General features: G+C 27.1%; 1 protein-coding gene across 3 annotated transcripts; it reads left to right on the top strand.

Moving 5' to 3' along the window:
* On the top strand, window positions 1–27,307 carry LOC135927550 (putative uncharacterized protein DDB_G0282133). 3 transcript variants are annotated; one of them, XM_065463600.1, is made up of 8 exons: window positions 1–117; window positions 1,284–4,638; window positions 11,013–11,054; window positions 17,426–17,461; window positions 24,400–24,566; window positions 24,784–25,357; window positions 25,821–26,013; window positions 26,727–27,307. In XM_065463600.1, the coding sequence occupies exons 1-8, from the start codon at window positions 58–60 to the stop codon at window positions 27,097–27,099; spliced, it is 4,800 nt and encodes a 1,599-aa protein (XP_065319672.1). In that variant the 5' UTR covers window positions 1–57; the 3' UTR covers window positions 27,100–27,307. The 3 variants fall into 3 exon arrangements, with proteins under 3 accessions (XP_065319672.1, XP_065319674.1, XP_065319675.1); XM_065463603.1 differs by lacking the exon at window positions 1–117 and adding an exon at window positions 1,079–1,223; XM_065463602.1 differs by lacking the exon at window positions 11,013–11,054 and having other exon boundaries at window positions 2–117.
* The last annotated feature ends 555 nt before the right edge of the window (window positions 27,308–27,862 follow it).

Below are 27,862 nucleotides of genomic sequence, written 5' to 3'. Positions count from 1 at the left end.
AAATATTCAGAAAGTTTTAGTATAAAAATTAGATAAGTATATTATTTTAAGAAAAATATGTTTAAAGAAGATATTATACATCTTTATAGACACTTCGATAAGAATCTCATCTGCCTAGTAAAATGATTATGTTATTTTATTTGTACAAAACCTTTTTTTTAAACACCTTTATTGTCTCCGCGTTACTTTTTTTTATACGTTTTTTTTATTGCAAATTTTGCTTCACAGATTTTTATGTAACGAACGATACATATCAATCAATTTCCCTTTGCATTAGAAGCAGGTTTGTCTTTATACAGGAGAATACATTTATATGATTATTTTAAAAAAGAGTTCCCAGGGTTGATAAAGGCGATATTTAGTTTATAAAAATTTTAAAATCTGTATCAGGCTAAGATTTTTGTCTAAAAAAATAAGAATAATTCCTGTGATATCATGTCCTTTGGTTGTATATAATTTATTTATATTCTTTTGTTAAAGATGCGATTATCCTTTAGAAGTATAATATTAATAAAATAATTATAAACAATTAAACAAAATTCTCACCAAACTTCATATTTTGAAAACGGTCTAAATATTAAAAAACCATCTAGGAGTAACTAGACTACTTAAAAGCCATATTTTTTAAAGAGCTCAAAAAAAAGATTTGCTATAATAGAAAATAGGCTGACGAGCCATCACTTAATTAATAAAAAACAAAATAAATAATTATCTATTGATGCCGTATAATTATTTATTATTATGAAAGATTATTAATAATAATATTTATTCTAATTTTTTTTTAAAACCGTTATTTGGAAAAAATATTATTATAATATAACGAATTTAATTTTATTTTATATATAATGAAATACTTTCAAAATATAATTTCATTTCGTTTTTTATTTAAATATAATAATAAAAAATATGCCGAAATAAATAATAAATAAAAATATGAAAATTGATTAAAAAATATATACGATTCTCAATATTTTGTTTTTTATTATTATTTTTTATACGTTTATTTATACAGTGGGATGGATGTACTACAAATTCAATATAAATGCTAAAAGGATTTTAAAATATATATATAAAAAAATTTTAAATATTTTATACTTTAATGTATAAAATGATATGAACATAATGTAAATTCAAAATTTTTAATAAAATAAATGATACTAAGGTACTAAAAAAACTATATTTCTAAAAAAATTATACACAATGATGATATCCTATAAGCTTTGGTAATTTATAAAAAAATTTAAACCCTTATTCTAATTTTACCTATATACTATAAATTATAGGCGTTAATGGAAGAAGGAACATCATCCTCAAAACCATCTTACAATACCTATTCTTGCCTTCCGCAGTCGATCAGCAATAACATAGCAGACCATCATCAAGTGACCCTTAATTACAAACAGGGTATAGATAAGATTCCAGTGCTTTCTATCAAGAGGTTCTCTTCTTCAAGAGATTATTACAATCAAAATAACATAGATACTCAAATTAAAAATAATATGGATATGCATAGTAACGAAAATATTTCAGTATCGTCTCTTTCCACAACTTTACCCTCATTTTTCAAATACACCAATCCCGACCCTTCCAACAAAACTATCACTTTAAACTCACAAAACCGAGATTTTTCATTTCTGGCCCCTTTATCAAAATTTACTTCTCCTTTGGGGGTGAACTCCAACAAATCCCAGGGCGCGAGTTCAACTATTCCCCATGCCACTATCAATGTCAATCAACTCAACAATATTAACAATCGAATCAATTTTGTGTCTAATTCTATCAACGAGATAATGAATCCCAATATAAATGTCAGCAAGCGAACTAGCCCCGCTTCTACACTTTCTATGATGACCAATTTTTTGGAAGAAGCCGTAATGTCAATTACCGACGAAAACTCCGAAAATGTTATTCAAAAAAATAACGCAAATTGTCTGGATTTCAACAATATGACCAATATAAAAACGTTGCTACTCGATTCGTCCTGTACTATGAACATAGATAATAAAGATAAAAATGCCACTAATATATCTACCAAGGATTATCTGCGAAACGACATAACTCCCCCTCTTGATATGCTTCTCTCATCCTCCTCCATTTTCCCTCTCAGCATGATCGATCACAATCTTAACAATTACAATAATCATATTTTATTATCCTCCCTGGAAAGTGGCATGATAGGGATGAACCATTCTTCTTCATTCGACAATGAATCCAATAACAACCATTTAGCAACTTATGCTACCCTTACCCCCCTTCAACCTTTACCATCTATACTTTCAACGGTAACGGAAAAGTTTTTCAATCAAAACGAATCCAACGATCTGTCGTCCTCTATGATCTCTCACGAACATTTGCAACACCAACATCATCAACAATTGCATGATCAGCAACAACAGAATCACCACATGGTGTTACTAGAAAATAATAACCAAAGATCGAATTACTCCCCGCTTACGCACCAATCGTTTTACAATTATCCTTATTCCGGAAGTTCAAACGTTGAAAACGAAAAGAAACAGCTTCATTCAATAAAACTGGAGGCTTTGCTCATGCAAGCTGATATGAATAACGAGAAAGTTAACATCCGTAATTTGACGAACCCAGTACTATCAAATCAGATTCAACACCTCCAAAATGTGTTAAGATCCGATATTTTCACTATTAACGACAACGAAAGTAAAAAAGAAATGGAGAATTTTATAGCGAATAGCATCAAAAATGAAATTTATGATCCAACCAATATACCCAATTATTTAGGATCAAATATTCAGGATACATCGGATAATGACGCATTAACATCAAATCTTATAGATAGTTTTCAAAATCAAATGGTTACTTCCACATACCAGTTACTGAACAATAATAACTTATCAGCTTTGAACATAATGGATTCTTACCAATACGAAAAGCTGGCTGCACTCGGTTTGAATCTAAATTACAATATAAACCCAACGAATAATTTATCCAATACAAATTCTAAAAATTCTACGTTATCTTTTCTGTCGAATGATTCCTGCATAAATTTTATAAATAACAACTTAAACAATATTTCTTCGCAGTCCAATGCAAGCACGGAACTGCAAACAGCTTTAGAAATTGATCATTTCAATTATATACAACATCATTTACAACTTCGAAATTTAGAAAATAATTTGACAACGGGTATGAGCCATATTAAGACCGAACAAAAGAATCTTTTACGCCAGGATCATGACACGCAAAAGTTGTTATTGATGGCTCAGGAAATCGAACAGATTCCAAATCAAAATTTATCACAGAATATTCTTACACTTGATGATATTCTATCGAATCATAACACCAACTCTTTCCTTATGGACAATCGTGGTGACATATTATCCAAAAATATTGAAAACAATGCTTTAGACAACTACAATATATTGGGAGCTGGAAATAGTAACATCGTAATTCATCATCATGGAACCTCCACTTATCCTAACCAATCAAAATTATCTTACGAAAAACCAAAGGTTAATAGGACATCTCAATCTAAAGAAAACCTAAACAACAAAAATGCAATAAATGTCGGAAATTACCAACCAAACACTTTCGCACAATCAAATATAATCCAAACAAATTCAATGATACCACAACAATTTTATGCACGATTAAACAACGTTAGTCAATCATTAAATATACCTGACCATTTGATGGACATATATAGATCAGAGGAAAACACTATCACATCTTTTCACAATAATTTTGACATCAACGGTAAGTTACCCAACATAGTCGTCATCAAGAACGATCTTATGGAATCTAATAAACACTCTAAAAAAAATCACCTACTGGGAAATAATTTTTCCATTCTAACCACCGATTCTACCCACTTTACCCATATTTTAAATGATAACATAGAATCGTCAAAAATGCATACAGATGACAATATATTCGGTCAGCACATGATAAACAGCGATAATAAGGATGCAGAACACTTTTCTCAACCCTTGATACTAGAAAATTCTTCGCTTAACTCTTCCGGTGGGTGCTCACCTTGTTCAACTCCCACCTTACCACCTCCAATCACAACTGTTAATAATTTCGTGAACAACAACACTCCGTCTAAAGAGGATAAAAACAGTTCAAGTGCTAATTCGAATACTAATAAATACAAATCGAAAAATACAACGAACGTTAAATCACACAACCAAGGAGTGACTAAAACCTCTAAATCAAAGCATAAAGCTAACAATAGCTCCACTATAGGAATCGTCGAAGAAGATGGGATCATAAGTATGTCCCCCATGACTCTAAGCTCTGCTCCCATATTGTTGCCTGACTCAAAATGTGCATCAATCATTAATCTCTCAGATCAGAAAACCATTTCGGACCTCAATAATAATAATATGGGTTCCACGTCAGGAAGTGGTGGCGAGGAAATGGAAGAGATTAATACAAAGGATTTGGCTCAAAAGATATCTAGCGAACTTAAAAGGTATAGCATTCCCCAGGCTGTTTTCGCCCAGAGAGTATTGTGCAGAAGTCAGGGAACTCTAAGTGACCTTTTGAGGAACCCTAAACCTTGGAGCAAACTTAAATCTGGGAGAGAAACCTTTAGACGTATGTCGAAATGGTTGGATGAACCTGAATTTCAGAGAATGTCGGCACTTAGACTTGCAGGTTATTCTAATATGTGATCATTAATTTATTTGCAATTCGGGAACTTATTTTTAACATTTTTCAAAATCCGAATTTAGAAAAACGATATTTTCATAATAATGAACATTATTGCGCTTAATTAAATTAAAAGCAATCTCTATCTTCGCAGATTGTTTCTTTTGATATGATCAGCGGGATATACACCTATATAAAAAGTAGTTAATATTGTAATATTTAAAAATCGGTAAAAAAAAATTCGAAGTCTGAATTTATTGATTGCTTGAGAAATCAATAAATCTTTATATAATGCTTAAAAAAATTGGTCGATATTTATTCCATATTATATCAAAGTGGTATTTTCCTATAATATATGTTTTAATCGATGGATGATATCTTGCTGATATTTTGTTATTTTTTCATAATTTTTTTTTTGCTTAGACAATTCTCCCACTATATCTAAAAAAATTCTAATAAGTAAAACATAACTCAACTCCCTATCTTTTCCATGTTATCCATTTTTATATGATTCAACCGCAACAAAGATTTCTTATTTATTGAAACTAAAGGTAAAGAATCATTTATATTTATAAAATTATTATTTTGCATTAAATATAAAGTATAGTCCTCTTATAGCTAATGGCACCGCTAGCTATTATCATTTAGCTATGTATGCACTTCTTGATTTAGGCATATACTCATAGGAAGGTTCGAATTTAATAATAGGCTCTAAATGTTAAAAGCAAACGTAGGCATATCGAGGATTTTGCCAAAGGGTGGGGGGGGGGGGGTCTATTAGATGAATTTTATTGTAAATCTTTAGGCCAAATTGTATTCGATTTTTATAAAAATAATTTTGGGTTTTCTTTTTTTTTAAAATATAAATCCTTTTTTAAAAAAAATTTGAATTTAAAAAGTTTATTCCTTTCACTTTCTTCCTTATAATGACATATTCTCTACATTTTTGGGGGAGAGGGAGGTAGGGGATGTGTATGGTGGAAATTTTTATTGCTTAAAATGATAGTTACGAGAACAAGAAAATTTGCGATGCCCCCCCCCCGCAATTGGTTATGCGTCTGAGCCCGTTATGCCATAAACGGTTATACTATGTTACTGAATGAATAATTTATTATCGTTAATGATTTGGTAGAAAATGTTAAAGACGAATATAAATTCAATTTTTTCGAAAATTTAATAGATGAATTATTTATCAAATTTACATTTATAAAAATCTAAAAATAATTATCTAAAAAAAATCTTGTCAGATAAATTTTAAATATTATATCTAGGAAATTTAAAGAAAAAGAAGTCTGAATTTTATCCCTATCCACCCCTATTTTATAGTTCCACTCGATATTTTAATTTAATCGATTATTCAAGAATTCAGATTTGCAAGCCACCGCCCTAATTATTTACATCATAACCCACCATTTTATAACATTCTCGTTTGTCGTTTATAATGTTTTTCCTCTTTTTGATTGTAAACCCCAGAAATCTTATAATTTTCTTCTTTTTTATTAGTTATTCGTGTTTTTTTTCTGATTCCCTAAGAAACCTTATGGCATGTTTTAAAAAAAATATTAGATATACTTTGTTCATCTGCTTTTGTTGGTATATTAGAGATCAGCTCGGCTCAAACCGGCCCGGGAAGATTTTTTATTTTCTGGCTGACCCGTAATAATTTTGGCCTGACCCGAAGTTTTTGAAAGAAAAATCATCATTTTCCGTTATACAAGGATTAGAATATTTTTAAAATATTCCGTGCCATCCCAACCCGAAAAATATTTTATACAGGCCGGGCCGTGCATAATCTCAGCGGTATATTATATATACACTAATAATTTGATTTATTTAATCTTCAATATAATAAAAGGGGGTAAAATGATCTCTTCGCCGATCACTTTTGCTTTTATTTATTTTTTTCCTCAAGCATTATATCAAGAAGATTTTTACTTTTAGGATTTATAAATATTTTTAAATACATAATAATTACATATGGTTTTTTTTAATGAACATATATTTGATGGAATTAATTGCATATTAGCTTATTTAACAAAATAAAATAGTTTTAAAAAATAGAATAGGATATATTATTAGCCCTTTTAAATATAAAATACATTGTTACAACTAAAATTACTAGAAGTAATATATATTTTAACCGGTGGCGTGACAACGTTGGGTGCCTAATTTAAATGAATATTTAAAAAAAATTAAAAAACTAATTTTAAAAATTCTGCCCAGATTTTTTTATGAAAATTTTATGAAATCTATAAAGCCAATACTTAAGGATTGGATTTTTAGTTAGAACTATCAGTGCATTTTTATAAAAATAACGTTGAAAATCTCGAATATATATTATATATATTAGATTAAGCATTTGTTTACAATAAAGGAGCCTATAAATTATTATTTTTTCATTATATGATATACACAGAGAGTCTAAATAAATATAATATATTATCGATTTTTTTTATAACTCGTAGTCACAGAATATAAAATTATATATAAATTAAATGGTGATTGTACATTTAAAAATTGGAAAATTATGCTTGATTACATGCAATAAATTGAGAATTTTATTATAATAATTATATATGTCGTTGTTGTGTATCTTAGATATTTTAATTTTAAGTTCTTTAATTTTTTGAATCTGTATATTTTTTTAGTTTAGACTTATAAATACATCTATTTTTATTAGGCCAAGTTTTTTTAAATATTTAGTCCCCAGGATTTTGGGAAAAATTGAGTTTAAAGTTAGATCAAATTTTAGATAAACTAATCATGCAATTATAAAATTTCTTATATAGTAGAAGGCCGGGGCATGTTCAATACAGGGTTATTTCAGTACACTCCAATATAAGATATTTTTGTATAACAGTGAAAAATCAACCCTAATATAGCGAATTATGCACTAAATTATTGGTTACAGGGGAAAATGTGTTTTAGCATTCCAAAAATAACAAAATTAATTACAAACATTTCCTTTTAAATTAATAAATAAACTTTAAAAATCCTTAATAAATAATTTTAGGCAAATTTTAACCTACTTTATAATCTGGCACCTTAAAAAATAAACCTTAACATGATGCTGAATTATATTTATAAAGTTGGAAGACGCGGTTGTAGTTGGTCTTAGGTACTTTAGTCCATTGTCATTTTAGCTTCTTTTTTAAATATATATATTTAGTTTTATTCGAAATTATAATTGAAGGAAAAAGATCGTAAAATCTTTTGCGCTGAGGATTATGAGAAAGAAAGAGCTCATATGTATCCTTAAAATGATGTGTTTTTTAAATTAATATTTATACTTGTTTATTTAATATTCTCGAATCTTATTGCAATTTTTACTTTTAAAGATTATATATTAGACCTTTATTTTATGGATAAATCAACAATGAACAATGTGCTCAGACCAGATTTTGTCTAATAAATAAAAAACAAAAATAATGTCTATAAAAAATATATTAACTATATTAAATATTCTACACTTTTTTTAGGATCCGTAATGTTATATTTATCTAGATTAGTTTTATGGAATTGAATGTATTGAGGTTTGAACCAAAGTTTACCAACTTACCCCGGGGTACCCTACTGTATGATAAATGCAAATATTATTGTCTATAATAATATACAATTTATTTCTTATTTTAACATATTTTTTTTTGATCATCAAATAAAAAATGATAGTCTAAGGAATTTATTTTTACTGCATTAAGTGTGAAAACTATCTGCTTTATTTAAATATTTTTCCACTTTATTTATTAGATATAAATGATAGTATTTTCTTTTATTAGGGGAGACTGGGTACCGCTAATCACGGGACACATGAGTCTAATCCTATTTATTATAAAACTTAATCCTATAATAGATATTTATCATATAATAGAAAAAATTTCAAATACGTCAACTTTTAAAATTTTATACTCAAAATATATGTTTATGATTAGTGTTGCAAAACTCTATTTGAGCCGATTTTTAAAAACGGTTAACTCAATATTTTAGCCAGAAAAATATTGCCTAAGCCTCGAGATTTCGCTAATAGATGTCGAAACCTTTGTTCCATGATGAATTTAATTTAGAGTTTTTATAATAATATATCAATTGAAATCTTAAACCCCCTATCATGTATTTGAGTTTTATATTATATGAATAACTATTAGTATTGTGAGCTTGTCGGGTGGGTAAGTAAGACCATTTTTGACAAAAATTGACATGACTAATTTCATATTTAATTAGATTAACATTTTCTATTAAAAAAAATATCTATTTCTTTCTATTAAATAATGAAAGATATATTTAAATTTCATTCTAAAAGTATTACAATAATTTTGGGTACTATTAATTAGAACAATATGCACAATGACAAAGTTTCTTAAACAATAATATAGATATTACCAATTGATGGATTATTGTAAATATAAAAATGTTTTCGAAGATAATGAAAAAAATATTACGGTAATTTAACATATTTATAAGATAAGAATTGTTTTCATAGTATAAAATATTCACTTTAATCATACTAATTTATGAACTATGATGTATCAATATAGCTTCTGATATAAATCATTTAAACTATTTTAGTAGACTTATTTACATTATACATAAATATATGGTATATATTTATAGATTCATCATGTTTATATTGAATGTGACGTATATACAATATCATATTATACAACTCGATTTTACATCAGTTTTTTTAATGCAAAACAATTTTAGCTTATAAAATTAATATATTATATAAAATTTATAGGTGCAAAAAAAGATAAATAATTTAAGTTTTAAATTAGATTTGAAAAAATATAATCTAATTAGTTTATAAAATATTATATATATAGTAGTCATGGGCGCCCGCATTTTACTAGGGTAGTGCAAAAAATATTTAAAAATATAGTTTATAATTATATAGTGAAGTATTATAGGCTAATTGATAAACATTCAATTTGATTAATTTAATATTTTGGAAAAAATGTTATTCCTATATATTTTATAAATAAGCAATACAATAGTAATATTTGAAAATATATCTGAACCAGAAGAACATTTTTAGAAATTATGAAAATAGGGATTTTAAGTTTAAAATAATCCGATATTCTTTGCAAAAACATTTTTTTGCGATGATCATCACTACCCCATGATGGTTTTACAGACCACTGTAAGTAGCGAATGAAATATTCCCTGGTTTTTTTTGCTAGAAAATAAAAATAATTATATATTAAGGTGTCTGGCAATATTTTTTGTTAATATTTACAGATTTTATAGCCATTTTTACAAAATCCGGTTCGCTATACCATGGTCTCACATAGATACCTGAATGCTAAACTTCTTCTAACATTTAAATGCATTCGTTAATCAAATAAACTATGGAAATTATTAATCTGTAAAAAAACCAAGTACATTTTTTCCCTATTTTTCAGCCGGGCCCTATAGGTTTTTAGAAAATTATTTTTGCTCAAGCTAGTCAAGAATTTAGTTATTTTATGGTCAAGAATCATACAAGTCAAAAATAAGAGTAGCGCATGGTGTTTAAAAGATCTATCATATGTCTTTCAACTCGTATAGTTCTTGATACAATTTAAATCTATTATATAAAATCCTAGGCGGAAATTATTTTTAGCCATGACTGACTCGTGTTTGTAATTTTTCGGCTCTATATCTGGTCATATTATTTTAAAGCCCATCCCTAACTCCACTGAACTAATCTGAACTCCATAGGTCAAGTCGAGATTTGATACAGAGCAGGTCTATTTTAGGTTTCTAAGAGGCTAGAATAATAGATAATTATAAAACTTATTCGAAATTACGAGGTCAAAATAATATTTCGTCATTAATTTAAAATATCTTCATAAAATTTTGTCCTTTATTCGATTCGAACTTTTTTTCGGCCTCAGTTATAATTGATACCAGGGTCACCCTTATTTTTTTATTGATAGAAAGATGTAAGCATGGTATTTTTCAAATCCTAGTTTTGCCTCTTTTATTTAAAAAATGTCAGATAGCTCAACCCAACACAGATGAGCGACTATGTATTTATGAATTATCTATATGTTAATTTGCAGTTTTGAAATGTTAAAGCTATGCTTTATATTATAATTAACAGACGCCTAATTTTTTTAATATGCTCGTAATTAATTATACATACATCTACATTCAATTACATTTTTATTTTTGATAGGATTATTAGTATTCTGCAAGGATGGGAATTTTAGGGCGACCTTTTTAATTTTTATAAAAACATATCTTGTTGGCTTCGATATAAAATCCAAAAATTGGCCTATCTATTTAAAAAAAATATGTATGGCATTATTGATTGGTGTCGAATCGATTTAGTCAATTATATTCAAAGTTTTTATAATTCATAAAAATACTGTTTTATTATTTAATTTATACACATTTAGATCGCGGGACAAACAAAGTGTGGCGTATCGACGAACGCCAACGTATGAATTATAGCCATAAATAATTTTTTAAAAATATTAACATTTACAAAGACTAAATTTTAAATTAAATTTTAGGAAAGATACGTTAATTTTTGACATATATTTGATCGAGTTGAACTGAGATGGATCTATTTATTTTCAATTATTGTAAAGAGTATAGTTCGCGGTTTTTAAATTAAAATTTTAGGACCAATAATATTACCTAAGCTTAGAGATTTTGCTAAGTGATGTCCAAACTATTCTGCCGTCTATGAGTACTCCAGGCTTGTGAAATATTATTTGCTAAATCATGGGTTACTCATTTTAAAAATCAAGCACACATTTTGGCCCGCCCTTCAAACTATAAATGAGTTTCATATCGGTTTAAATTAAGAATTTTTATTGCATATAAAAAAATAAAATCCTTTCTTTGTATTTTTGTGGATTTAGAATAAATTAATAATAATAAAAATTTTAAATATTATTATTTCTTCTAAATTAAAATTTGAATGTCTTTGACGAAGGTGTTTTTGTCATATATCAGTTCTTATTTTGTGCTAAACAAGGTATCATGCATGAATATTTTTTATGTGATGATTCTACCTATATCGCCTAAGAGAAATAATAACATAAAAGGTCATGTTAAATTTATTCGAACAACTATTTATTAATATTAAAATTATTTTATTTTAAAAAAATATTAAAACTTTGAAAATTTTAATTTAAAAAATCTAAATAACTACTCCCCTCACCTATACTCCCCTCATTGACACAACTGCGTCAAAAATTCAGGCAATTAAATACTCTCTACCCCCTAAGATTTTACTAATGTGATAGGATCTGGCCACAACTATTGTGCTGCCAAATCAATTGTGATCACCGAATTTATCTAAGTAGCTTCACAATCGAGTTTCTTATTAACGCTGTTGCACGTCATTACGAAATTGAAGAGGCATTTTACAAAAATGAAGAAAATAAAGAAGACTGCGATGACTTGATTAATAAATGGAATTCATAATGACTGTATATTTATTTTGGGGAAACATTATTTATCCCTTATTTTAACATGGTAACAATTATTAACAAACAAAAATTAAATTATTCTCCTGGGTTTTTTTAAAAATAAACGATGCGTAATGATGAAAGACATAAAATATTAGCATTATAAAAAAATATAATAATGATATGATTGTAATATTCTCATTAATTAAAACTAAGCAATTTTTTTTGCTCATCCTATAAAGAAACATGAAATTGAAAATATCAAATTGAGAAAATTATTTGATAAATTATACGATTTTTGGGACCCAGAAATCACATCTTTTAAATAATATATTTCAAAATAGCATTTGATAATTTTATTTGACAACTAGTGTTGCTAAACGGCTCGATTTGAGCCGATTTTTAAGAACGGCTAACTCAATGTTTTATTCAGAAAAATATTATGCAAGCCTAAAGATTTTACTCATAGTTGATACAGACATCTATTAGCGAAATCTAAAATATTGAGTTAGCCGTTTTTAAAAATCGGCTCAAATCGAGCCGTTTAACAACACTATTACCAACAAACTCGGTTTTTTTTCCTTTAATTTCTGAGTAATTGGAAACTTTAAAAATAAAAATTCATACAATTATAATTATGAATGTTTTGAAATTTATAGCTAAATTTTAATAAGTGGCCAATTTATTTATTATATTCGATTATATATTAAATCATCAATATATATTAAATCATCAATAAGTTAATTATATTATACTCAAATTGGTTCCATATAATATAATGTTTAACAATGCCGTAACTTTTTTAAAAAAGTCACGATATTTTTGAAAATAAGTCACTGTTTTTTTGTAACTAAAAAATAGTTATATAAATCGAATAAATGACTACATAAAAATATAACTTTCAATTAAAAATTATTATGAAATATACCAAATTAATTGCACAATTTTTACAAATAATAGAAGTATTTATAAATGTATATATATTATTCAATATTTTGAAGTCGAAGTTTATCAAGATTTTGGGGCAGACTGGACTACGAATATCATTTTTGATTAACCTTAATTTTTAATGTTATAACCAGTTTTTCATAACTGGTATTGTCAGAAACAGATGATACACTGTGCTAACATTATAACAAGGGATCCTACTTAGAGTTAGGCGTTTTATAAATTTTGAACATTGGACCGGCTGGTTGGCTGGTTAAAATATTTTTAAAAACGAGTTTATATTTATTGAAAAATATTTGTTTTTATTTCATATGCATAATTTATAGTAAGTTTGGGTAAAATATATTAAAATAAATGAAGAGCTAAACTGATGTTGTTGAAAACCCGATTTGGGTCGATTTTTAAAAGCTGCTCGATTAAGATTATAACCAAAATAATATTATGAAAGCCTGGAGATTTTGTTTATAGATGATAGAAACGTTTGGATATCTAGCTGCTAAATTTCGAGGCTTACATAATATTATTTTACCTAAAGCCTTATTCGGGCCGTTATTAAAAATTGACCGGCTTTTTAATAACACCCCAAACCAATCAATTAAATAATTTTTAAACATTAGGCGGGGATGTCGGGTTTAGTTAAATGGGCTAATAAGGGAATTTTTTTTAAAAAACCATGGGCAAGCGGGCGGGTTAATTTTTTTTACAACTGGGCAGAAAATTTTCGGATTTAAACCATAGCATAGTCCTACTTTTTTTTACAGAATGTTGAGTGGAAATTAATAAGTGCACTTGGAGATGAAATGCTAATATCTGTATTTTATTTATTTATTCATGAGTAAATTTGCTTTTGCGTAATTTTATAAGATTCTGGGGATTAAGGAAATTAAAAGTGTTAACAATATATTTTTACTTCCAGATCGTTCAACAATGATTAGAGATATTATGGTCATTGATATTGGATTTTAAGTATTTTTTTTGACTCTGCAAACCTTTCATCTTGATAAAGTTCATCAAATAAATTTAATTCCAACAATTTGGACATCCAATTTTAAATTTCAAAAAATTAAATTTTTTAAAGCTCTTATATAATTAACTATACTATATAATATTTCAAAATATTTAAATGTTTTCCCCAAAATTCAGATTTTAAGATTGTAGATATTTCGAGATCATATTGCAATTTTTCAAATATATCATATCGAAAAATCATGATTAATATAAAATTAAACCATTCCATTTTATCATAAGCTTTTGCCTCCTCGCTTTCTTCCTTCTTTTGGTATATTTGTATAGTATAATTATATAGCAAACTGAAAATATTTGTTTTATGCCTAAATTACTATCTTGTCGGGCATAAATTCATTCCTAAAACTTCTCTACACATAAAATTACTATTGTGAGGAGGAATATCGTAAGATACCTATATAATTTTGATACTCCCTTCTCCTTATCTACCTTGATTATTGTATTAACTTACATGTGTATATGTTAATTTTATTTTTATCCTCCGCTGCACCTTTTTATTCTAATCACCTCAAAAAGTTATATATATATATATATATACATTTTAAGAATAATATCAAAAATTTTTACTATGTTTGAGTGTGCAGCACAGTTACTATATCTATTTCAAATAAAATATTCAAAAATAAAAGATTGACCATTCAAAGGGTTAGTTTAAAAAAATAATATTTGAGCTTAGCACTGGTATATACATATAATTAGATTGAAAATAATCGGCATCTTTTATTCGTTCTTCACCACTAGGTCGTTATAAGCCACTGGTGTTTAGTTTAATATACAAATCCCTAGAATCCAATTCACACGTATATCTGGCTCGCAAAACGTGGGCTGGATCAAATATAACGAATTTAAATTATATCAATTATTGGAAAATCATATAAAACGAACAAATTTTTTTTTCCTGCTCATTGTTTTAATTTCTCTCTAAAACAGTTTACAAAATACAGCCTATTATCTAAAATGAACACATTTTGAAAATCTGCGTCGGACCTTAAAATGATCAAAATTTAAAAATAAAATACGGTAAAATTTAAATTCGAGCAAGGCTTGAAAATAGAAAAAATATCATCAGACCTACTAGTTTTAAAACTTTACCTCTACAGTCCTCGGATACAGATACTATCATTATATTGCAAAAAAAGATTTCCTTTCCTTATTGACCCGTTTTTTTTGCACGCTCCCGCTTATGAATCGTATACATTTATATTTTTTGTTTTAATTCCTTTTTTATGCTTAAAATGTATTATTAATAATATATACTTAAATTTAATAACTACAAATCTAAAAATTTCCCTAAATTTGCGTTAAATACTTTTTATATTTTTTTTGTTTAAAATGGCAACTAGCAAAAGCAAGCATTAAATTAAATTCTGTAAATTTATAAAATTGCAAAAAAAAAATTATATAATATACTATTATATTATATCTATATAAGGGAAAATAAAATTATAATGGTAAGAATAAGAAAAAAATCGATAATTCTTAATAGCGTAGCGTTTGCTTGCTAATACTGTAAAACCTGTCTAATTTGAACCCTTAAATTAATTAAAATATTATATATTTTTGTAAAAAAAGACTGCAGCTCGCAGGCTTATGATAGGAAACAATTTCCCTAATTAATATACACAATAAATAAACGTTTTATTCCGTATTAGGTTAATTGCTCAGATTGTGTGTGAAACCTCTAAATATAGTTTAAGTTTAATGATAAACGCTCTTTTTGACTTAACAATAACATATAAAATATGAAATTCTTCATCAACATTAGCCCTAATTTCTTTGAATTCTAATAAAATGCTCTCCACTAATCTCTTCTTCTTAATCAAGTCAATGTCATGTTTTTGAAAAGTAATACATAAAATAGTTGTATAATTAAATAATACATTCTAATGAGAAAAAAAATATGGAATAAGCATTGAATCCAATAATTTTCTTGCTTCTGAGGAAATATTTCTTTCAGGCCATTGTGATATTTCAGTAATAGCAAATAATCGGCTCTTCTAACTCCATAAAAGCTGTTACTGCTTGATGGCGGAGACTCTATCACGTTGGATAAGGTTGCAATTTCTTTCTCCATGTTGGACAATTTCAGAATAATTATTATTTGACTAGAAATTTGAAAATGGAAGATAAATATTACTCCACTAAAAATTTGAAAATAATAAGATAATATTACGCCGGAAAACTTGAAATCGAAATTAATTGATAAACAGTGTTGAATGTGATAATAAATGTAATTAAATATATATTTAATATGAGATAGGAATAAATATTAACAAATATAAATTAATATAAACAATAATATTTTTGAAAAACCGGTATCTGTATTTTTTGGCTTGGGGGGGGGAGGGGGGGGGGTTTGCCTTCTGCCCCCCCCGCTGCGTACGCGCCTGTGATAAAGTTGTAAAAGCAGCAAAAAAAAATTTTTTAAATGAAAACCGAGATTTGTAGATGAGAATGACTCTCCTCAATTATTATTATATAAATAATTTATTTTGCATTTTTGATACGATTCAAAATGCATTTTCTAATGTTTATTCTTGTGAGGAATATATATGAATTATTTAAAACTTAAATATAAATTGGATGAATCAAAATAATGTCTAAAACTTCATATCAGTTGGCATAACGAGTTATAAATTTCTTCTTCATTCGCCTAGAAGTGGGAATGAGTCTTAGTATTATTATTATTATGTCACTAATAATATAATTCCATTAACCAAATCATTTCTTGTGTATTTATTACTAACCTTGCTTATGTTAATGTGAACTTTTATCTGATACGATTATTATAAAAAAAATTCCGTACAATGATACTCAAATGATAGATATTAAATGGAGTAAATTGCTCTTGTTTATTTAACAAATAATGTTTACTTAATGTAATTCATTTGAGTCTAGGAAAAATACGGATGTTTCAAGTTTAAATCAGTTTATAAATTAAATTCATAAATATTACATTTATTTAAAATATTTATATATCACACTCTTTTTTACTGAATACTCAGTTTAACCATACCATACTACACGATATCTAATGTATTTGGATGTATGAATGGTGGGGGGGGGGGGTATTATTGCGATTTTTTTAGACTCATAAAATTCTTAAGAACTTATATTATTATACTATGCTTTTTCAAAAAATTTTGGAGTAACAGTGTGCCTATTTAAATCTCTTTAAATTTTAAATTCAATGCTATGTTTTTTTGTGGCAGATATTGTTACAAGCTTTTATTAAGAGAGAAGGGCGTATGGAATTAATTTGGTTCCTAAAAAAATCTATTTAATCCTTTTGGATTTCTTTTTGCTCTAGATTTCATAGTCACTATATTCTTTTGATGGGTATTATAACTTTTATTACAATCTTTTGAATGATTAATTTAGCCAATAAACATTTTAACATAAAATAAAAATTCTAGCTGTTGGGAAGAACGATATTACGATTCGAAATAAAGGTATAATTATATGATTGATAAATATGATATATTTGAACCTTTTTTGATAATTTTTTTATTTCCCTGTCTTACATTGTCCCGTCGTACTAATTTTTAACTTTCTTGAATTTCTATCCTGGCTCTATCGCTAGTTGTACAATTTAGCTTGCGAAAAAAGCAATTTATATTTAGATATGCTCAGAGAAGCGTTTTGAGTAATAAGAAATATTTTAGACAAGTTTGTCTAGCGACTACTTATCAAAATAATTATATAATATAACAAATTGTTTCGATATTTTTAAAAATTATAAGCATACTTTATCATATCAAATAGAATGATTTATATTAAATATTATTATAAATATAATATATAGGGCAGAGATGGCCCGGCCCGGATGTTTTTAAAATATATTACATTTATTTTTAATTTTATAGCTAATAATGCCGATTTAATTTATTCCGTTCAATTAGTAAAAAAATAAAATATGGCCCGACCCGTGTACCTGGGCCAGGTCGAGCATGCAGCTCTCTGATATAGGGGTTTAGAAAATGCAGGGTTATTATGTTTCATTGACACCGGTTTTTAGCAAATCTTTAAAACTAAAATTATATAGCGCGCTATTACTAAACTATTAAAAAGTTTTAAAGTTTTTATTATTAATTATATCCTAATATATTTATTATTAATTAGTTGAAGTAATAGCATGATAAATTTCATTTTAAAGACCAATCTACCTTGAAAAGTCCATCATTTAAAAATTTTTTTTGTAATACTAAATATTATATTATAATTTTACCATTGTATAAACACATTTTTGAAATATATTATATTATTGCTAAAATATATTGAACTCTTTTTAGATCCAATATTATTTTTTAGGTTAATTAATTTCAGATGTTTAAATAAAAACAAATATTAATAAATAAATTTATCCCGTATGGATTTTTTTATATATCAATTTTCTCGACCTATTTTCTCTATTTATAATGTTAATTAGTATAGTGTTAATTTGTAATAACATTAAAGAGACCTAAAGGCCCGTTTGGTCGTAGAATTTTAAAACCCCGGATCTGGTTTACAAATATTTCCTATTTTAAAATAATATAAATTTAAATAATACATATATATTAATTTTAATTAGTTAAAAAATATTGGAAAATCATATAAGAGGTGGTTTAACCTTTATTTATCGCTCATATATATTCAATTCACTTTTTGAAACAAATTACAAAATAATGACAATTGTGAAAATATTAGGTCGTTAAAGATAAAAATTTTAAAAATTCAGCCCGAATATAAAATTTATAATATTCAGGACAGGCCATATTTTTTAAAAATCCAAAACAGGCGGAAATTTTTTTAAAAATCCTGTTCTGACCTAAAATTTTGACCTCTGTATGAAACAATGGCGTCACTAGCCTTTCCAATCTCATGGGACTCAAAAAAAATTTAAAAAATTATCTGAATGTTTTTAGCTAATATATTTAGAAATGACTGATAAAAATTTCAAATTGACATTTTTTTGGTATAAAAAAAATCAAAATTTTTAGGAGGCTCTTGGAATTTTTCAGGGGACTCAAGTCCTTGTGCACCTCTCCCCTAGTGACGCTACTGCTCTGAAGGTCTCTGATAGGTAGGGGAGACCTGGGTTATATTTAAGATGTTTTGTCATAAACTTTTACTTTTATTTTATGATTAAATTAGTTTTATCATTGTCTGTATCCTCGTCATTAGACTATAAAATAAATTTAAAAACAGGGCCATCCCATTTTTATTACAAGAGTAAGTAAAATTCGTGCTTTTTACTATTTACGCTAACTTGGGTAAGGTGGCAAGTCCTTTTGTAAGATAACAATTATCAAATTTAACCTACAAAACGTTTTTATTTATTTATATTTATATTGATTTAAATAAAATAATAAATAAAAACAAATTTATAAATATTTAAAGAAAATTGTCTTTGCAATAAAGTCACAAATAAAATGGATTTAGTAAAATAGGAAATTTAATTCATTAAAATTAGTGACAGAAGTGTCTGTTATCTTATCTTTAGATAGTGAATCCGCTATATACTCATAAGTTGTTTTGAAACTTAAATTAGCGGTTTGGTTATCAGGAATAACGCAATCCAAAATAGTAGCATCTCTAGAGCGATCATTACAAAAATAATTGGTAAACATAATAGGGTTTAGTTGGTAGATTTCATAGGTAGATAACACACTTAAAATATTTTGTGGGGTCGGTGCCCTGTGAAATTAATGCCTCTAATAAGTTGGCTTATATGGCTCTAATGAGCCAGAAACCCCAGACCTAGTCTAATCGTAGCTTAGATATTGTGAAATGTGACATATAAATCTTATAAAATTCGAAAGTACCTTTGCCTCAAAGTAAAAATATTTTTAAAAAAAGTTGGTGAAAAGGGGCTTAAAAGTTGTTTTTGCTCAATATCTTTTAAATACGGAGCTCCCACTACTATGTGAATATATGTTAGTTAGTGTAAATAAAAATCTTGACAAAATTGAAACAATTGGCTCTAAAGATAAAAAAATTATAGACGTTTGCCTTATCTCCCTATATAATTTATGCACTCGTAGTTTTTACAAAATTCTGAAATCCTCAAATTTATCATTTTATTCTATCTTTTATTAAACTTAACGCTCCTTCTCTTTTAATAAATTTTAAAAAAATGAGGATTTTAAAAATATAAACGCTGATTTATTTGTTGAACTAAAGCATTTTTTTTTAATATTGACCACTTTGAAACGAAAAATATTTAGCCATCTAAAGTTCTGGACGCGAAAAGAGTTTGAAATTATTTACGACAGACATCATTTCCCTTTAAAATGTGAATATTTGTATATAGAAAATATTCTAGAACAAAAATTCTAAGAGTATTTTAAAAAGTTAAAGGAAAGCAAATTCTTGATTGTTTTTATAAAAAGTTATTTTTATTTTTTAAATATTATTTTAGTAAAAGCGAATTTAAAACAAAGGTCATTATAAAATCTTTATAATTAGAAATCGATTATATTTTTAGAAAATTATACTTAAAAACATAAAAAATGCATAATAAGGTATAGTAAATATGATATTTTTATAAAAATTAATACTCTTTTTCGTCTAAAGTTTGAATGAATTACTTATTAAAATTAATTTTAACTTTATTTTGTAATAATAGAGTTTTGGGTTGCCTTTAAAATTATGCTAATATTAGGCTTATAACAAATTGAATATTTAATTTATATTTTGTTTTATCAATGTTTTGTGTAAAATATATTATGTAAATTTATCCACAAGATGCCACATATACACTTTATATAAAAAAAAATTTAAACTAATATTAAAAAGTTTTGAAATTTATCTTTCCTTTCATTTTTTTAAAAATCTGCAATCAAAGAAAAAAAACACTCTTTCAAATATGATTGGAAACTTTCCCAATTTGATTTACAATTTTCTTAAAATGAAATTGAGACTATTGTTTATATTTTTATATATTTTCTGAAATTAATTTTTTTTTTTAAAAAATGATTTTCGATATTAAGCATGATGCAAACAACATAAATGATACGCTTCTTATTTTAATTTATTCAGGCTGTTTTGTTTTCGCAGATTATTTATAGCCATTATTTCTTGTATACAAGATATTAGTAATCATTTTTTATATTAATATATATCAGAGACCTGCAGGCCCGGGCTGTATTTTAATTTTATTAAATATACCCGGGCCGATCGTAAAAATTTTTTTTAACATATAGCCGGGCCGTATATGCCATTATAAGCTATAAAAATTAAATATAATATATTTTAAAAAAATCCGGGCCGGACCTGAAAATTAAAAAAAAAAATCCGTGCATAACCTGAAAATTTTTGGACCTAACCTCGCCGGGCCTGAAAATATAAAATCCGGGCCTGGCCGAAAAAGAATTCGGGCTGAGTCGTGCAAATGTTACCTTTGCAGGTCTCTGATTTATATTGTAGCTAATATAAGAGCTATAAAGACTTAAATCAGACACAATAAAATTTTAAGCCATTTATTCTTAAACCTTTTGCATTCATACATCAAAAATATTATTGTGGAGGTTGCACAATGATCATGGTTTGAATTAGGTATCTCTATTAAATAAAATATTAATTATTTGGAACTCCTTATATATACTATTGTAATTATTTTGTAAAGATTTGGATATTATAATTGGTATATATTTTGCAAATTTCTCTTAATTGGAAGAAATTTTTATTTTGTTGGTTGCACTTACAAAAAATAAATATAAAATTAACAGCCTAATTTGAATAGGCATGGGTAGAGAACTGCAAAGTAATTTTTTCGCAACCCGAGCCCGACCCGAGCCCGAATTTAAAATTTTTTTTTGTCCGAGTCCGAGAACACATTTTTTAATCCAACCCGACCCGAGCCCGACCCGAATAAAATTTTGCAATTTAAGTTTTGATATTATAATAACCAAAAAAAAATTTATGTGTATTTATTCAGTTCAGCCACCTTAAATAAAAGTTTATTTGACGGCCATAATCTATTCAAGATATATATTAAGTTGCATTTTTAAAATTTGTAAAAAATATTATAAAACGATTAATATACAAGCGAATTTAAAAATTATAACGATTATATAATAAGCATCATTTATGCGAATATAGATATGATGTAAAAGTTAATAAATATATAAAAAATATAATGAACATATTATATTATATATTGACCTCATCAATATCATTATCAAAATTATCACAAAGTGAATAATTATGATATATAAATAAAGAGGCGTCCAGTTTATCTGGCTTTAAACGAGTCCTTCTCTCCTCAAAGGCCCTACCAGCAGCTGAAAACGCCCTTTCACTGCTAGCCGACGAAGCAGGGATAGCCAGGAATTTAAGAGCTAAAATACTTAAATTTGGAAACTCATAATGGTTTGTTTTCCACCATTTTAAAATATTATCGTCATCAACACATAATTTCGGATCTAGATATTTTTTTAGCTCGTCAACTTCGGCGTTAGCATCAGAATACGCATTGTCAGCCTCCCATAGAGAGAAGTCCAAAAACGTATCTACCACCTCTGTAGTTTCTTAAGAAAAAAATATTCAATAATAATATTAAGATATATATTTACATTATTATTTTTTAATAATTTTACATATTTGATGATTAATATTTTTTTTGATATATGATATTTTTTTATAAAATTTATGTAATTATCATTATTCAACATTGATTTAATAAAATTTGAATTTTTTGAATTTTATTTAGTGATAATAAAATAATTAAAGGAAGTACTGAAAAAGAAAATTTTATTTCAGTAATTTTAGGAAAATTTGTCTAACTTTTTTTTGGAAGTAAATATTAATCTAAGATTTTGTATTTATTATCTCCAATATTTTTTAAATATATACTCAAAATTTTAGATCTCAATTTTTAATATGTTTTGAGATATATCTAATCAAAATTTGGGGTAAAATAGACCCCACCTTTGTAGTTAAGGGAGTTTTTTCTACCTTTGTAGTGAAGGGTTAAAACAAATGTTAAAAAAGACAATGTATAGGCTAGTTAAATAATAAATAAAACTTACATAAAATATGTCTTATCTTGTAATTTACGAGAAACACAATTTAGTAATAAAATAGTTTGGTATCCGGTTGTTAGGTTTATAAAATAATAATTAATAATGACATGACATGTTAATATGATTGACATTTTAATCCTAAAATGTGATAAATATTAAATAATATGATTTTATAATTAATATTATAAATTATACTAACTATTTAAGATATTAATATTATTATATATATTTTCGGGTCGGGTCGGGTTTTCGGGTCGGACAGCTTTTACAACCCGACCCGAGCCCGAACCCGAGAAATTTTTTTTTGATGTCCGAACCCGACCCGAGGCTTGGGTCGGGTCGGGCTACCGACAGCCCGTGCAGTTCTCTAGGCATGGGCACGTCTTTAAAATAAACGCTAGCGCGCAATTTGGACGCCCTTTAAAAAATTTTAGACACCAACCTTAAATCCAGAATTATTTTATCTAAAGTTGAATTAAACCTACTGTTTTTCATGATTTTACCCATCTCTATTTATCAAAAAAATATATAAAATACAAAATATAATGGTATTTTCCAATTAAAGAAACGATTTTTTTGTTACAAAATGATAACGCGTCCTTGTTCTGATTTCGATTTACCCCCCTCCCCTCTCATTTTTTTTATATAATTAAAAAAAATTATTCAGTGTTTTCAAAAATATATATTATTATTATTCATTGTTATTTTTAATTATGTATTATTGTATTTGAATGAAAAATAATACTCCTAGTATTATAATATAAAATATTTATAAAATTCCTATAATTATGCTTTTATAATGATTGGTTAATCTAGAGTCATTAGTATAACCTAAGATATAAATAAAGTAGCTTATTTTAAACACATTCCACATGACTTTTTTTAAAAAACAAAGTGATCTCTTAGCCAGGCGAACAAGATTAGAAAAGGACATCATATGTTGAAAATTGATACTTTTTGACTAAAAAAAGCCATATATCATTTAAACAAAAAAAATTTAATACTCTTCACCCCCCCCCCTCACATCATTAAATATTTCGAAGCTTCGGGGACTATTTGAGATAATAAGTCGATATATTTATAATCTCTTTCTCTTTAATCTAAATAACAACATTACTCATAGACATGTCGGAAACTTTCCTAAAGGGAGACTTTTATGTAGTTTTCCATTATAAAATCTATTGGGTTTTATGCATGATTTTTTGCAGGTCATATTTTTTTAAATTATTGTAATGACATGTTTTTTCGTCAAGAGGTGGCGGAAAAATGTATGAGCTCATTTTATTAGCTATATATAGTATACTAAACTTGCAAAATTTAGCAAAGGGGGGACCCCCATGATTACCTTCATCACTCTTAAACTATTTTATTATCAACGATAGTTTCGAAAAAGAAAGAAGACAAGTTAACTTTCATACCGGAGCCTATTCCTGAACATCAAATACTTAACATACCACCTAATGTAGCCTCATCTGAAAGCAGTAATAGTAGTAATGGTCATAAAAAACCGCGCTTGGTATTTACCGATATACAAAGACGAACATTACAAGTGTGAATAAACTATTTTTTACTTTTTTATAATATTTTGCATTTATTTTGTTTTGCAAAAAGAGTAAAAATGTTTTCAAGGTTTTCTATATTTTATCATCATTTGTATAAAATGAACATTAGAAGTTAAAATCTTAATAATAAAATTATTTTTATTTACAATTAATTATGGTATAAAATATAATAAAAAAAGCTAAATTTTTTTAAAAATATCTAAGGCGATTTTCAAAGAAACTAAACGTCCCTCGAAAGAAATGCAAAGCACCATAGCCCAACAATTAGGTCTAGATTTAAGTACGGTTGGTAATTTTTTTATGAACGCAAGACGTAGGAGTCTGGATAAATGGCGGGACGATAGATGCAGCAGTAGTACGGGTAGTCTTTATTGTCAGAGCAATGCGGGTGACGAAGATTTCGAAGAAGACGTAGATTTAAGGGACAGCTTTATGGACGAAAAATATGACAAATTTAACGAAATGGACGAGGTAAACGATTATCTGATGGACGATGAAGTGTACACCTGTCAAATATCTAGCAACCATCATACCACCAACAAAAAAGCAAACTCCTCCTCTTTATCATCTTCTAGCCAACACCTTTCCTCTTCACACAAGAGAGCAATTAACCGTAATAGTCATATCAATGTAGGCAGAAGATCAACGTTGGAGGGCTCTAATGCCAACAACAAAATTCATGACCGTAATTCCTCGTCAAGGAGATCAAATAGATCTTCTCTCAACAAGACTTCATCAGCAATCAATGCCAATTACACCTCTAACAACAGTTTCCCTTGTAAGAGTCTTTTTTTTGCTTGGCTCTCAAATTGAATATAATAATGAGGAGGTGTAATCTGTAGGTTCAGTCTATAAGGATAAGATATATCTTTTTATAAGATGTTTATATGAAAATCAATTAAAACAAAGTTATGATCTAGTGTTATAATTTATAATAATAAAGCCTAATATTTTTATACGCAATTTATGTTTTATACAAGGAAAAGTTAGATCAGAGTATTGTGATCTGGAATTTTAGTCTTCAAGTATAAGAAATGCGAGATTTATATACAAAAGTTATATAGAAGAATGAGTTGTCATAATTGTGTTCTGAGAGTTCGGTGCATACTGTATAATTATCTAATTGATTTATTTATAAAATGGTAAAGGACAAAAGTTTAGATAAGTTAAAAAATATCTAAAATTTCAAGAGTGTCTCATATTTTAATGCAAATTTATTTCTAATATTACTTCTAACAAAGGTCTCAAAGACGAATTTAACGATAGTAGCGGTACCGAGGATATGGAAGTGGGAGTCGTGAGTAGCACAACTTTCTGTTCGGAACCACAAAACGGTAATGGTAACAACAATCTTGCTGCAAACAACAAAAATCTTGGTACTGATATTGGACAGAATGAAAACAATGAATACATGAGCGCCACTGGAGCCGAAAGGTTTGATTTTTCTTTATTATAACTTCTTACTTTAAAATTATTAAATATTAACAGTTACGTTATATACTCAGCTGATTTATAGAAATTAGGCTTAGCCCGCCTCGAAACGCGAAGATTTTTGGGCCGGACAATTATACAAAATATTTTTACGGGCTGGGCCGAACTCCTCATAGAAATGTTTTAAAAACTGATAATTATACAAGTTTATCCTTCATATAAAATTATTAATAACCATGCCGCACAACTTGTCATAATATATTTTACTGGCCGAGGAGGTAAATATACTGGCCGGTCAGAAAAAACAGGATAAAAAATTTAAATTGGTAGTTCGGGTCACTTCGCAGATCTTTAATAAAATTTTCGCATGAGTGTATTTCTTTAAAAATATATATATTTACAGATTATAGCTCAGTTATAACGTTGAGTTCCATGTATACTCTTTCACCGCCATTAAACTTTTGTTTTTTGGTTCCAAAAATCTTACATTTTACATGTTTCTCGATGAATTTTAAATATATGATTTCATCAGGAAAAAATAAGGTTGGGGGGGGGGGGTGTTGTACAGTCTATCTATTTTGAATCGATATTAGTTATACTGATTGATTTTGAATCTTTCTGTATTATATTGATTTAATAAACATCATTATTAATAAGTGTCAATAATTATTATGCTATCCTAAACCAACAACACAAATGCTCTAAAAATTAATAAGATTATGCGATGAAGACATTTTAAGGAGCGATATCAAGGATGAAATGGACTTTGAAAACACATATGACCCCGCCGATAAGGATGGAAAGCGGATTGCAGCTTCGCAATATTACAGGGAGGGGGACGGAGAAAAAATAAGTACGACTACAAAGGAAGCTCAACAATGCGGTGCCAATAAATTTTCCGAAAATACGGGCGATGCCAGTACCGATAAAAATATCGACAAATCACAATCAACCCTCGGGGATTCTAGCGAAATAGACCCACCTAATGCCTCACGCGAAAACTCTAACGATATAAACCGTATGCATGATCAATTGAAAAATTTTAATAATAACAACCGCAGAATTACGGCTATTGAACTGACCTATTGAATTACCACGATTATATTTAACTTAATATATTTATCAGCTGAGAGAAGAGGAAAAAATCATATATATACCCAAATTCAAAGATGAGTACAATACACACTTTAATCATTCCTCTATAAAAAATAAAATAAATTTAAATATCCATTACATTCCAATTTTATTTTTTGATTTCTAAAAAAAAACTTAGATAATTCGACATTTTTATACTTATAATCGCAAAAATATTTGAAATTACCTTAAATTATATATATATTTAAATGAACTAAAATATTTAATAAAATTTCTTTTAAAAATCTAACAAAAATTTCATATTATATTTAATATATTACATTAAGGCATTATTTTATTGTTTGTATATTTGTCCTTTCGTCAAAGTTATAATTTTATTTTTGTCATTTTGTAGTCCAACTATAATCGTTATTCGTAAAATAAGGGAAAAAAAATTTTTTTTTCTTCATAAATAAATACTCTTTACATTTATTAAAACAATATTTTTTTTTAAAAAAAAACAATTTTTGTGCAATGAATATTAATAAGTCCCTTTTTATGGCAATTTTATTTCCTCCTCCTATTTTTTCTAAAAAAAATGATTGTTCAATAATTTATCATTTGAACTTATTACTTTGCAACTCAGGCATGATTTAAAAAAAAAAATTAATCCAAAAAAATAAATAATGACAATTTTAATTTAGGGAAGTTTTACATCCTTTTATTTAGATTTGTAAAAAATAAAGCTTTTGTATTTATAGTTAGAAAATAGTTAAAA

This window comes from Gordionus sp. m RMFG-2023, chromosome 3 (assembly GCF_954871325.1).
Source record: "Gordionus sp. m RMFG-2023 chromosome 3, tfGorSpeb1-WG-v2, whole genome shotgun sequence".
Taxonomy (NCBI): Eukaryota; Metazoa; Nematomorpha; class Gordioida; order Chordodea; family Parachordodidae; genus Gordionus; species Gordionus sp. m RMFG-2023.
The sequence above is the reverse complement of the archived record's forward strand: the minus strand, read 5'-3'. Positions and strand labels throughout refer to the sequence as shown.

What these genes read in the sequence shown, in the direction of transcription:
- LOC135927550 (XM_065463600.1), top strand. Translation starts at nt 58, where the DNA reads ATGTTTAAAGAAGATATTATACATCTTTATAGACACTTCGATAAGAAT. An exon ending in CTCTAACAACAGTTTCCCTT is followed by an intron (nt 25,358 to 25,820) that starts GTAAGAGTCTTT and finishes CTTCTAACAAAG; the next exon opens with GTCTCAAAGACGAATTTAAC. An exon ending in AGCGCCACTGGAGCCGAAAG is followed by an intron (nt 26,014 to 26,726) that starts GTTTGATTTTTC and finishes AAAATTAATAAG; the next exon opens with ATTATGCGATGAAGACATTT.